Source organism: Schistocerca cancellata, chromosome 2 (genome assembly GCF_023864275.1).
Source record: "Schistocerca cancellata isolate TAMUIC-IGC-003103 chromosome 2, iqSchCanc2.1, whole genome shotgun sequence".
NCBI lineage: Eukaryota > Metazoa > Arthropoda > Insecta > Orthoptera > Acrididae > Schistocerca > Schistocerca cancellata.
In genome coordinates, this window is record NC_064627.1 from 332062532 (window position 1) to 332076541 (window position 14010).

Genomic DNA, 14010 nt, shown 5'->3' on the forward strand with positions numbered 1-14010 from the left:
TCTTCTGTTGGCTGATATTCCAGTTTCAGTTGATGCTCTTGTAGGGTGTGACATATGCAATGGTATTTTATATATATGTGCTTTACCTTTGACTGAAAAACTGGGTTAGGTGCTAATTTTCCAGCTGACTAATTGTCAATGAACAGGGTGATGTCTGAGAGTTTTTGTAAACCCAATTTGTTCATGAATGTTGATAGGTGAATTGCTTCTTTTACTTATTCAGTGAGGCTCATTTCCTCAGTTTCAGTTATGAAAGAGCAAAGGCTATCTGCTTGCACGAGCACAATTTGACTGCTCATCTGGATGAGGTGAAGTTGTAACCTTCCTATCAGTATTGGAACTTCCCCAATCAGCATGTGCAAAATTGAAGATTCCTTCCTTGTCCTTGATATAAATCAGTTTCTCATCTGTGGATCCTTTGAGGTATCTAAGGATTTGCTCAGTCATTTGCCAGTGAATGAAATTATGATTGTGTTATTGTACTGCCTTAGCTTACTAACTGCATAGTATATATTAGACTGAGTACCAATTGAAATGTACATCAATGATCCAAACAGTTTTCTGAATGGATAATGAGCACCATGTTCTATATTCATAGCTATTGTGTCCAACTTGCTCCCTGTGCCAATGGAATCATTACTGGCTTGAAGTCCTCCATTTTGAATCAGTATAAAACTTCTCTGATATAGCCACTTTGACATAATGTAATTTTGACAACAAACTGATTTATTTTGATGCACAGAAGCATCTTATGGCACCAAGATCCTTGACATAAAATCTGATAGATAACTTGATTTGTATTGTCCTTTCCAGGTCTGTTGAAGCAATTATAATGTCATATATGTAAATGAGTATGTAGGCTGCATGTTTTCCTACACTGGCTACAAAGATACATGGAACTGAATCTGTGGGTCACAATTCAGTTGATTTTAGGGTTTCATTCAACTTAGCATAACATTGTTGGCCAGCTTAGTGCAGTCCACAAATGGCTTTTCTAAGTTCGCACACTTTGTCAAATTGGACTGTCAGAACCATGAGGAGTCTAAATGATTCAGTTCTTGCAACTGGAGAGAATGTTTCCACAAAGTCAACTCTGGACCATTGTTTGAATCCTTGTGCAACTATTCTCCTTGTGCAACTATTCTTACTTTTCTCCTCAGCAGAGATCCATCACTTTTGTATTTATTTCTCAAAACAATCCTACAGACAATTATCCTTAATTACTTGGCCTGTCTACAATGTCCCAGGTATCCTTTTCACTAGTGACCTGGTTTTATCATGTGTAGCTCAGATCACTCTTGATGACCATGTATCATTGGCATTGACCTCTGTTGCATTCAAAATGAAGTTAGCATCATGTATTGAAACATTTGATGGATCCACACCTAACACAGGCTGTTGAGCAAGTGTGGCACTTGAAGAATTATAGTCTTCATCACATGAAAAGTCATGATCCAGATTGAATTCTTGGCCTATAGTGACTGGAAGCCTCTCTTCTTCAAAGCTGTAGAATGGTTTGTTAGCTGACAATGGCTCTGGTTCGGTGTTTGTATCACAACTGAAATCTCCTCCAGTAGAATTCATGTTGATTCCTCCTCTTTGGTGATGATCTGGTTCATCTTAATAAAACTCTACATAGCTTTGTTTGGTCTCAAAAGTTTCATGATCAAGGAATGACACTGCACTGATGTGAGTCACTGCCACTTCTCACTAAAACAATTCATTGGGAGGTTGGTTGTGAAGTACTGTATGATGTAGAATTGCACTCCTTGGTGAAATTGGGAACTGTGATGCACAATGTTTGCATGTTGGTTGCTTTGTTGTTGCACAATATCTAGTTGAGGACATATTTGCCATAATTTGTGGTCTCGCTGACCAGTCATGCCCAACTGATGTCATACCACATCCACTTCCCACACATCAAAGGAACTGTGTGCAACATGGTTGCTTTTTGACCACTCTCAATCAAGCAGTTCACCTTGAGCCATCACTGGCAACTTCAGCACATCTTCCTGACCTGAGTTCAGCATGACAATACTGGACTCTGCAATTGCATTTCCATCTCAGCTGACTTCAACTACAATGTGAAACATGTAAGTACCCTGCCTTCTTCCCTCCCACTGCCCCCGCTCTGACATGGATGGCCTCTGCATAGACCACAACCATAGAAGTTCACCCTTTCAAATAAATTACCACCTCATGTCAGTCAGTCACACTTCCCCTCAGTATATGCTGTTTCTTTGTTTCTTTGGCTGGACCAACGTCTCTCTGGCATGTGTGGCTGCCAAATCCTGACATCTTAGCCACTCATACCCCACCCTTGTGTCTCTGCTCTCACCACCACCATCCCATGTGGACACATTGGACACTCCCCATGGCAGCTACAACTGTACTACCACCTGTTCAGCACCATGACTTTGAGAAACAGCTCAGTCATGTTTTGTGAAAGTACCAGCCAAGGCACAAATTATGTTTTAAAAGCTATATATTTTCATATTGCTTGCAAAACAACCTTATCCCCTTCAAAATAATCTCCATTACAGGTAATACATTTGTCACACCGCTGCTTCCACTGTTTGAAACATTTCCTGTAGTCATGTTTAGAAATGGGTGACAGCTCCTGCTCATTTTTTTCTTGACTTCTTCAATGTTGTCAAACTAGTGTCCTCTCTTACCCTTTTTCATGTGTGTAAATAAGAAAATGTCTTATGGAGCTGGTCAAGGCGAATGAGGTGCATGGGACAGTGGAACCATGCCATTTTTAGGCAAAAACTGTCTAACAGAGATGGCTGTGTGCAGGGGCATTATTGTGGTGGAAAAACAAGTTTTTTGTCTGCCACAAATAGGATCTTTTTTTATGAACACTGTTTTTGCAAACTTCTTAAAATGCTCTGTGAGCATAACCTCTCAAATTCATGGGTTTGGGCAGTTGGTGGATGTCGAGAACAAGGTTTGCCATCAGTCGACATGTCACCATTTTTAAATTGAGCAAACCACTCGTACACTTGAGTTTCTCCCATAGTGTCATCTTGGTAAGCTGTTTTCAAGATTAAAACTGTTTCAGTAGCATTTTTACTGAGTAGGAAGCAAAGTTTCACAGCTGCATGTTGTTCCCTTAAACTTGCCATCATAAAAAATGAAACGAGAACAAAACAGTGCCAGCAAAAATAATCACTGCAGATGAACAGAACAAGCCAGGCCAACAACACAGATGGCACTGCTGGCAATGAGTTGTGCTATACACATCTACCACCAGAAATGCATACTACACAAACTCCGCACACAGCAATGTTATTCCAGTCTTTTTTGGGTACCCCGTAATAAGTGCTCTGCACTCCAAGGGAAGAGGGGTGTCTCTGTGGGGAGACCCAATGTGATGCACATAGCTGCCGTTACTATAACTGAATTATCTGTGACTTGACCAAAGACTGCAGTTTGTTCTGAGTCATGTTCAGTGTAAGTCACATATCTGTATGTCATGATTCAATAAAGTATAATTAGCTGTAACTGCCTCATGTCTCTTGTTGGGACACTCCCTAATATCTGTGTAAGAATGTTGTCCTCGTTTTTTACCTACTTTTGTGTTAAAATTTTCTTTTTACCGGAGGCTGTTGTCATTTATTAATCAGTTTCTATAATTCTTAGTACTGGTCTTCTACCTCCTTGTCAGAATGTGGGCACATGTTAGTATGATATAAATTTGATGTTGATAGAATATTCAAAATATTAGTTGCACATTGCTAATCCTTGTTTACTATTTCTCCACACAGACTCTTGTTGTAAATTTTTTATTGCTACTCCAAATTTTCAATAAATACATTCACATCATTATCTGTAACTATATGTGATTGTGACTTTGCCAGTTTGTCATTTCCACACATACATATTAGCTGCCAAGGCAAACATTATCAATATAATGACCCAAGATCTTTTTCATAATGACAGAAACAGTTGTTGCAGATGAAAGAAAATATGTTTTGCTTATATTGCAGGTCTTGCATTATGTATCAAGCTTTTTGTGAGAAATAAAATGTCTGAGAAACCTGTGAAGTACTGTAAAAGGCACAATACATTTATTATAATGTAACAATTATTAAGATGAATGAATGGAAAATGAATAAGAAAACAAATTACAATGTGTCAACCTGCTTTTTTATGTGCTTCTGTCTTAATGCCAGTCAGTTTTGATTGTTCTACTGAGTAATTTTCTTCTATAGTTTTCAGATATTTTTAGGAGACAAGCAGGGACATTATTTGCAGACAAAATGAACATTATTGTGTAAAATGCCTAATTAAATTTCTTAAGTGTAATCATGTACTGGAATATGATGTTTCAGAGGATAAGATTTTATATAGTGATGTGAAACAATATAGGAACTACACTATAGTGAAGATAAGTGTACATATAGCCTGTATCATCTTGTAATCACCAAAATTAGTGTCCTCCAGCTAAAGACTGCACCCAATAACTGGGCAACTGTTTCACAAAAACTAACTATTTGGTTGTGAGATTCTTAAAGCATCCATGATGTTGATATCAAATGAAAGTTTCTAGAAATCCTTACAGATTAATTAACTGTGGGTGTATTTTTAGTAATGTGGTCATTCTTCAGTGTTAAAAGTATTATTGTTATTTGACCTTAAGAAATTTATGTTAACTGTCAGAGCTGATTTGCACAGTGTGGAACTTCCGTTTTTCAATTTTGTGAAAAACAATATCTGCTTTATTAAACCGTAAGAAATTTATGTTAACTGTCAAAGCTGATTTGCACAGTGTGGAACTTCAGTTTTTCAATTTTATGAAAAACAGTATCTGCTAAATATTTTAGCATAGCAGTGAAAAGAAAACAGTAATGACTGTTTCACATTTTAATTTCTTCTTGTACAGATTGTGACATTGGCATTCTGGACTATATATTCAATAGATCGTGAACTCATAATGCCTAAAGCACTGGATGCCTTTTTGCCTCTTTGGATAAATCATGCACTGCACACAAATATTACTGTTGCTGCATTTACTGAGATGTTAATAACATTTCACTGGTATCCTGCTTCACGGCGGAATACTGTGTATGGTATTGCAGCAATTACAGTGGCCTATGCTGTATGGTATGTAACTGAATTATAATGACTTTCCCTACAGTAATGAGTAATACTTTATGATATTGTTTCTATCAAGCACTTGTTTCTTTATGTTACGTAAGTGATTTCCCATGTTTTCTAGATAAATAGCATCTGATCACTTTTTGTATCTGATCGCTCACCTAATTGAGAGTATGCTAAACAACTGACTGTTCCAAGTGGTCATGGTATCCAATATCTACTTCCCAAGAAAATGAAAAATCAGTTCTTGCTCCACTTTTCTCCAACTTATACAATGCATGCACACCAAAAAAACGAAATCAAGGAAGTTTGGTTAAGCCGATGACAGGGACCTGCAACAAGGTGTTCCTCAATTCACCAGTCAGAAGAAATGACAATGGAGGACCTAGATGTAGTGGGGAAAATGTTGACCCCCAAGCAAATGCCACAAAAACGAAGGTTTCCTGCTTCCGTCTAATCCCAGAAGAAAGCAAAAACTACACTAACTCATAATAAACTACCAAAGCACCTGGGGTAGCCCATGACAGAACTCTGCATTTCAGCCGAAAAACTGAAAACAAGAAAGAACATAATTCAAATGTTATGTGGTACAACCTGAGGAACATCAGCATCCAACTTATGTTCTTCTGCTCTGGGTCTTGTCTTCTCAGCTGCTGAATATTGTGCCCATATGCGTAAAACATAAATGTCCAACTAAATAACTCCATTCGAATGATTGCCGGTAGTATTAAATGTACACCTACAGAATGACTGCCAGTACTAGGCCACATTCACTCCTTCACCTTTTACATATAAATGCTCTCATGAATGGATACTAGAAGATCATTGATTATAAAAATCTAACAGTATATCCAGATGCCAATGATGGAGACCATACCTGACTTTGCTCTGGATGATCATCAACAGTAACAGCAAAATTCAACATTAGTAATGCATGGAATGGACTGGACAAAATAATGTGCCATATATCGCACATGCCATGCAAAATGAGGTCAGTACTAAATATAATTAGAACCAAACAACACATGTATGCATATTTTTTGCACGAATGGGGTTAGCAGCCATCACCACTTAATGATTGTGGAGAACCACAGACCGTCAGACACAATACTGAAGAATGCCTCACAAGATTATGTAACGGTAGACCAGAAAATAGACTCTTACAAAAAGCAATTTGGCCTTGGATCACAACATTTAGGTTAAAATCCATCAACTAGATCTGATTTTAAGAAAGATGAATGTGCTTCTGTTCTTACAGCAATGGATAAAATGATCTATAATTTACATTACATTTTATTGTGGGCACTAGCCCCAATTCAATCTGAACAAAATGATTTCGAAAAAGCTACTGAGCTTCTGCTCAAAACAGTTACACACACACACACAAACACACACAAACACACACACACACACACACACACACACACACACACACAAACACATGGTAGGCTTCTGCCCATACAGTTGTTAACCTTTACCCAGACATGTGAACAAGTCCACAACATATATATCTTCAACTAGTGTGTGCTCAATTTCATTTGGCTAGTGTCAACATTTTCAGGCTGCCGTTGGCCCCAACTGCCAGTGCAGCCACACCTTGCAGTAAATAATCCCTGGAGTACACAATAGCAAGTGGGCTTTTGAAACAGAGAAGCACAGTTTATAGATAATGGTAGGCACACGAGTCTCAAAATAGGTATAAGCTAGTAACTAGGAAAAGACTTGAATTGGGACAATCAAAGAAAAGTCCGTTGCTTTTGACATCCAGTAAACACCACTAGAAAAAGTTTTACAGATTAATGTTAAGCAGAGTGCAGGCTGGAGCTAATACTTCCAACAAAAGCTATGTTGTACTGGAAAGAGGAATTGATAGGTACGTATAAACTTGCGCTGGCAACTCCAAATTCGATAGATTACTTAAACATTTAATTAGTTTGTTTATAAGAGTTTATATTGTAAGTATTATGCACTACACTCTTATGAACCCCCCCCCCCCCCCCACCTCTCACCGCAAAAGCCAAACAATAATAAATAAATTCATTTGGTGACACATCTGTTGTCTGATGTGCGACAATGAGCTGAAAGGATATGATATGGCCATAAAGTTGAGTAATTAATTGATTTATGCCTTGAAGCCATGTATTTAACATATTTAACTGATTAGTAATGTCAGTCAAAAATGCCAAGTCACATAACTAGTCTGTATTTTTTAATTCAGAGATATTTCTGTTCTTTTTAGTCACGAGAATTTCAATTTCATCAGTAATTCAGAAATCACTCCAGCATTTCTTCGCAACTTTACCATTTTATTTCTGTATTCAAATCACCTGCACTATCAGTTTCTTCAAAAACAGTTTTAAAGTGTCTGTGACTGTGACCATGAGATTTTATGAAATTAATTATTGCAATCACAACTTTCATGACATGTTCAAAACTTATTATCCTCGGACACAAAGTCTCTTGGTTGATTTTACACTGTAACAGTGTCAAATAATCATCATGTACTCCTAAATGCCATATTAGTAATGACACCAATCTAGAATTAATTCCTACCATGGAAGTGCTCTGTCAGTCCCAATACCTGCTACCTTAGACAGATCTAAATGAATGTTTGAACATTGTTGTAAGAGTTCAGTAACATATCGCAACATCTACTTTCTTCTGACAATGAACTCTTTCCAGCCAATGCTTCACATACTTCAAGTTCATGCATTATACCCTGTGCTAATACTAATATCTGAGGTGCGGAAGTTATGTCTGTTGATTCATCGGTAGCCAATGAAAAGAAAGCAAATTTCTTTGAGCAAATATTTAACTGGTCCTTTATGTTTGCCAATACTGCAGTAATTCTCCTTTGCATAGTCATATGGTTTAGCTGAAGTTTCTCATAATGCTTAACAGATTTTGAGCAAATTTTTTAGCAGCCATATTGAAACAATTTTTGACAAAATCGCAGTCTAGTTGCTACAAGCCAAGAGATTTCAAAACTTATTTCTGTTGCAGTTTCTGAGTCTTTAACAGGTTTTCTGAACATCACTTACTGATGTTCCCAATCTCATTTATGAAATAAATTTTCTGTTTACATTAGTCTTCTGTCAATTCAGAAAATGCAGAAAGCCGGCTTTCACAGTATCTTCTTCAGCTGTATCCCTTTGGGATGATTACAAAACTTTTTCAAATAATGAAAATGATATTATTCAGCAACTACTCAAAAAAGTATTTTTCAGTCCAGCTATCCTGACAGTGCTGCTTCTCATCCTGTAAATCTGTGCTTTCAACTTGGTCCTACTTTATCCACTCTTGGTTTTATTTGAGACATCATCCAACTGGATACAGTGAATCTTTACATCAATGCCTATGAAGAGAAAACCAAAAATGTTCGTGAACAAAAGAATGATTAGTGTACAAAATTTTCTTACATTATTATTGAACAATGATCATGAAGAAAATGCTTATAGGTAACAGCAACATATAAAATTGATGCTTACTCTCACTGTAAAAAGTTCAACAGACTAAAGAGTAGGCTGATGAAGCACATTGGTGCAAGGTGTGTATTTTAGAATACGCAAACAGCTGATGACTGAACAATGTCTTTCCCTACAGGCACACATGAGCACTGTGACAGTGCACTGTTGTGCAAGCATGCAAGATCAAAAATAATGTGCCTTGAGACAAGTTATTGTTCCAAACTGGGATCCACTAGCCCCAAGGCCAGCTAGACTGGTCTGCTTCAAACGAACTAAGTTCTGTCAGTCCTCTCCTTTCTAAAAGGAATCGAAAGATGAGGAAAAAATTATAAGAATGGATTGTGAGTGGCAGGCTACCATCAGATCAATGGTGGGCTGCATGTGACTCATGTACTGCAGTCTGTGCATCTGTGGTTTAGAGAGACTGTCAGGTGAGCTTTACAAGGGAGAGTGTTCTAGGGGTCCAAGTCCAGATGTATGTGAAGTGTTGATGGAAGGTGATATTTCATTGGTAATGTGGCTGCAATGGACACAGCAAAATGTAAATTCTCTCTCTCTCTCTCTCTCTCTCTCTCTCTCTCTCTCTCTCTCTCTGTGAATATACAAGAATCACTCCAATCATTATTACAGTTTTGCCATGGCAATTTAAATATGTTTTTCCATGGGAAACTGACCACTGAATGACACCAGTCCAGAAATATCACATATGGCAGTGAAAATACTTCGTTTCTGGTGAAAAACCGTAAAGGTATGTTTTTTGCAAATGTAGTCCTAATCAGCTACCGGAGAAATTAGCAACTTGGTGACAAAGTAACATTATGTTTTAGGACTGTCTGATAGTGAAGTTGCTGAGCTAATTTCAGATTTCATTTCAAAATCATTATCAGCTTTTTCATGTACAAACTTAAAAAAATGCTGTACTTGAGAATTAAAAGAATCAGTCACACAAAGTTAAAAAATTGCTAACAGAAGAAGATCTAGGAGACAACAAGCCATCTATTTTACTCAGGAAGATGTGGGCTCCTGCAGGAATGCAAGCAACATATGATTATTATTATTTTTTTTTTTTTAAGAAATATATTTCTTCAGTGACTATCACCCGATGTGCTTCCTATACCTGTAGTTTGTCGAAGTGAAAATCTTGGACTGATGACCATAGATGTTAAGTCCCATAGTGCTCAGAGCCATTTGAAAATATTGAAATAGTGCCTTTTATGGCTGACAAAATTGTAGGAATCACAATGCCCAGTCAGTCTGTATATAATCAAAATGAAAGAATTTTCCAACTGGAGGAACAGCTTTCAGAACCAATGACACAGATTTAGGAACTACACACTGGGACATGATCAGGAAGCATATCAAAACAAAATCACTGTAACTTCCTCAGAAACATTCTATGTGCTGGTATCATTATAATTTCAAACAGACTGCAAAAAAGTCCACATTGTCATGTTCACTTATTTCTCAACAGTCTGCTAACACTCAGAAGGAAATCTAGTATGTGACATGCTCAGTGTGGCACAGAGTGAGGAGGCTGAACCATCTCACTGCCTGTTCATTAAGGATTGCAACACACACAATTGGTTTTTGGTCATCTTTGGAGAAGACATTTCTGTACTTCCAGCAACAGCATTGGAACACAAAAACATTCAGAGGTGGTAGCTTTGCACTGCAAACAATTCTGCAGTACACACATATGGTGAACACCTACTGAACCTGGAAATAGGTCTTTGACACAGATTTACAACACTTTCTTCTTGCAAATGTTTACTAGCAAATTAGTAATGCCAGGTTTTTGAGCCATTTATTTATTTATTGCATATCTAGTGTAACCAGATTAGAGTCTTAAGGCCTCTCTTACAAGTGACAAGGAATTACAAAACCTTCCCAATAACAAAAAGAATAATAGTAATAATAATAATAGTAATGGGTATTTAGAGTGATATAAATTAGATTAGCATTGAAGCCAAGTTTAGAATTATCAGATGCAGAATGGATAAAGGAGGAGGGTAAGAATGAAATGACAATGACAATGGCTGTTATGAATAAGAAAAATATAAATAAAAGAACTCTGCCAACAAGGGGTAGGGAAAAGTTCTGGGCAAAGGGGACTTACGAGAATGAACTGCACAGACTGTAGGAGATATGGCTATTGTGACAGAAGGTGGACTGTTAGCAGTTTTGAAGTTTGGAAGGTATTTAATTTACCTGATATTTTGAGGAATAGAGTTCCAAAGTCAGGTTCCTGATACAGAAAATAATTTAGAAAACATGGCAGTGCTATGCGGTGGTACAGGGGGAATTTTAGTTTGTTGAGACCGAGTATCTCTGCTGTGTTGTTCAGATAGTAGAGTAATATTTCAAGAAAAAGAAGAGTGAGTGTAATGATGTAGAAGTTGATAGAGCAAACATAGAGAACAATAGTCTCTATGTTTAATGGGATAGGTATTATAACTGTTCATAGGCTGGTGTGATACAGTCAAAAAAGCATATGCTACCACGTATCATACACAAGCATTCATCAACAGTTCAAGCCTGTGTGAGCCTATATGAAAGTCCTTGGAAAATGACATCACCATAGTCAAATATGGGGAGTATTAGTGACTAAATTAGCTTCTTTTTAAGACTGAAAGGAAATGCTTTTTTCTGTTTCTGTAGTGAGTGAAGTCCAGTCCAGTCCAGTATAAATGATGCTCCAGAATTATTCCCAAGGTCTTTGCACAAGAAGAAAAGTTTATTTCTGTGCCAAATGGTTCAAATGGCTCTGAGCACTATGGGACTCAACATCTTAGGTCATAAGTCCCCTAGAACTTAGAACTACTTAAACCTAACTAACCTAAGGACATCACACACACCCATGCCCGAGGCAGGATTCGAACCTGCGACCGTAGCAGTCCCATTTCTGTGCCAACTAGGATTAATGATGGAAGAAATTCTCTGACCTGAGGTATAATAAGTCTTTTGTCAGTGACTAATTTTGCATGTATTTTAGATAGGTTAAGTTTCAAACCTAAACTATGTGTCCACACTGTAGGGCAAGTAAATCAGCATTTACAGCCTGGACTTGCATTTAGATACAACCAAATGTCATCAGTGTATAGGTGGTATTTGCAGTGGGGGAGAATAGTTGACACATCATTAACATATAATGAGAAGGGTAATGGACCCAGTACTGATCCTTGTGGGACCCCTCATCCTACATCCCTCCATTGTCACCTTTTTGTTCCAATCATTACACACTATTGGCAACATGTAGGGCAGGGCTTCACAACATATGTGCTCGCAGAGCAAGCTGTGAGCAGCAAGGCGCGAGCATGGAGCAGCACGAGCACGCTTCCCCCACTACCGGACCAGAACGGAGAGTGGGGAGAGTCACGTGGGGCACACAACAGCTGCCGCCAGTCAATGTAAATCCACAGCCACCTGCAGGGATATCACTCACGAATTATTACTGTGACAAATGAAACAAATAAAGGAGAATGTACACGTGGCACATAATTTTATTAGCTTAGTGTATGCCTCTACATTCGTATTAATTTGTGAACTGTTACACAATAAAAGGTGCCACTGAAGTGTGGGATTCTCTGTTATCTTGTACTTTTTGCCCTTTAAAATTGCGTCTATGTTCGGAGTAATAGTTCTTGTGCATCGTAGCCGCAGCGTGCAGTTTAAATTTCGATCAGACGATGCGTTTCTCAGGCGCATCTTGTTACATTTCATTGCAGAGAACAGTTATTCACAAACATACATGGAACCAAACATTGATATTATTGTAGCCGCCAGTTTGTGCAAATGAGGAAATCTATCCTGAGGGAAGTGTCTGTAAAATTCCAAAATGTTTTTATTGTTCTGAAATTTGTCTCTGTATTCTCTGTCACACTGCAGGTCAATAATTTCTAGTTGCAGCTCAGGACAAATCTCTTCAATATTCGCTGAATATGGAGAGGAGAACAGATCAGAATCACTATCTAGTGCTGTCAGATCTTGAAAGCGTTGATCAAATTCTTCCTTAAGGGCAATTAAACTACATGAATAACGTTCACAGTCTTTGTGAACATCTTGCATGGATGATAATTTAAGAAAATGTGCTAGATTTCCTGTTTCCAGCTGACTCACCCAAAGTGTCAATTTAATTTTAAAAGCTCATATTCGATCTATGAAATGAGTAATTAGCAGATCTTTACCTTGTAGTGAAATGTTCAAAGCATTCAGATGGCTAGTTAAATCTGCTAAGAACACGAGATCACATTTCCATGAAAGCTCTTTAAATTCAGGAACACACATGTTATTTATTTCCATGAACATATTTATCTCATCTAATAGGCAAAAATTCGATTTAATAATTCGCCACGTCTAAGCCAGCGGACCTCGCTGTAATAAGGCAGGCTACCATACTGGCTTTCTACATCCTCAAGAAAGCTTTTAAATTGTCTGTGTTGTAGTCCATGCTTCCTTATATAATTGGTTGTATGAACAACAACACTCATCACATTTTTTAGAGTGATACTCTTTGCACATAAGTTTTCCTGGTGGATCTCACAGTGAATGCCCCTTATTTCATTTGGCACGGTCAGTTTTTGCATTTTCTCCTTCAACAGAACAATGAAACCTAATTTTTTCCCTGTCATCACTAGTGCACCATCTGTCGACACTGAAACTAAAGAATTCCACGACAATCCTATATTTTCAACACTTTCTTCAAAACTACTTAAAATATCACCTCCGGTTGTAGTGTTCTTCATGGCTACTACATCGAGGAGCTCCTTCCTCACCTGAAGATCTCTATTAACACCTCTAATAAATATGGAAAGCTGTGCTGTTCCAGTGATATCAACACTTTCATCCACAGCTAGAGTATACGCCATAAAATCTTTATAGATATTTGCAAGCTGGCTCTGGACGTCATCTGCCATGTCCTGTATGCGACGCATAATGGTCATGTCAGATAATGGCACAATCCGAAACTGTTCAACTTGAGATGGACACAAATATTCCACTGCAACTACCAAACATCTTTTATTAAATCGCCATCAGTGAAGGGGCACAGGGATTATGCTAAAAACAAAGCAATTTTGTAGCTCACTCTGAGAGCTGCCTCAGTTGATTATTCTTTGTCATCCAGATCTTCTTCGGATAGCTTCCTTTTAAGTTTAATAACTTCCTGTGCACAATCTGGTCCATCACATTTTCCACTTCCGTAGTCTTTCGCGTGGTACAACATATAATGTCGCTGCAAATTAAATTTCCTAAAAGAATGCAGCATTTTGTGACATACTAAACATTTTGCAACACCATCTTTTTCTGTAAACAGATACAATTCCTCCCAATGGGGGTTGAACTGTGAAAGCATGGTTGGGGTTACACAACGGCAACTTGACATGATTCTTAACCAGCGAAGTGACTGTTAGAGCTGATCGTAGTAATTTTAACGTTACAGAGT

The 14010-nt window shown here is 37.8% G+C and overlaps 1 protein-coding gene across 2 annotated transcripts in view; it reads left to right on the top strand.

Annotated features, from left to right (window-relative positions):
* The window catches only part of LOC126161711 (androgen-dependent TFPI-regulating protein-like), a 217044-nt gene that overhangs the window by 45693 nt on the left and 157341 nt on the right, over positions 1–14010 (top strand). For both annotated transcript variants that reach the window (XR_007534947.1, XM_049917740.1), the window contains exon 3: positions 4889–5109. Coding sequence is in view for 1 of the 2 variants with exons in the window: in XM_049917740.1 (XP_049773697.1) it covers positions 4889–5109 (221 nt within the window). In the remaining variant the exon portion in view is untranslated. The remainder of the gene's footprint in view (positions 1–4888; positions 5110–14010) is intronic.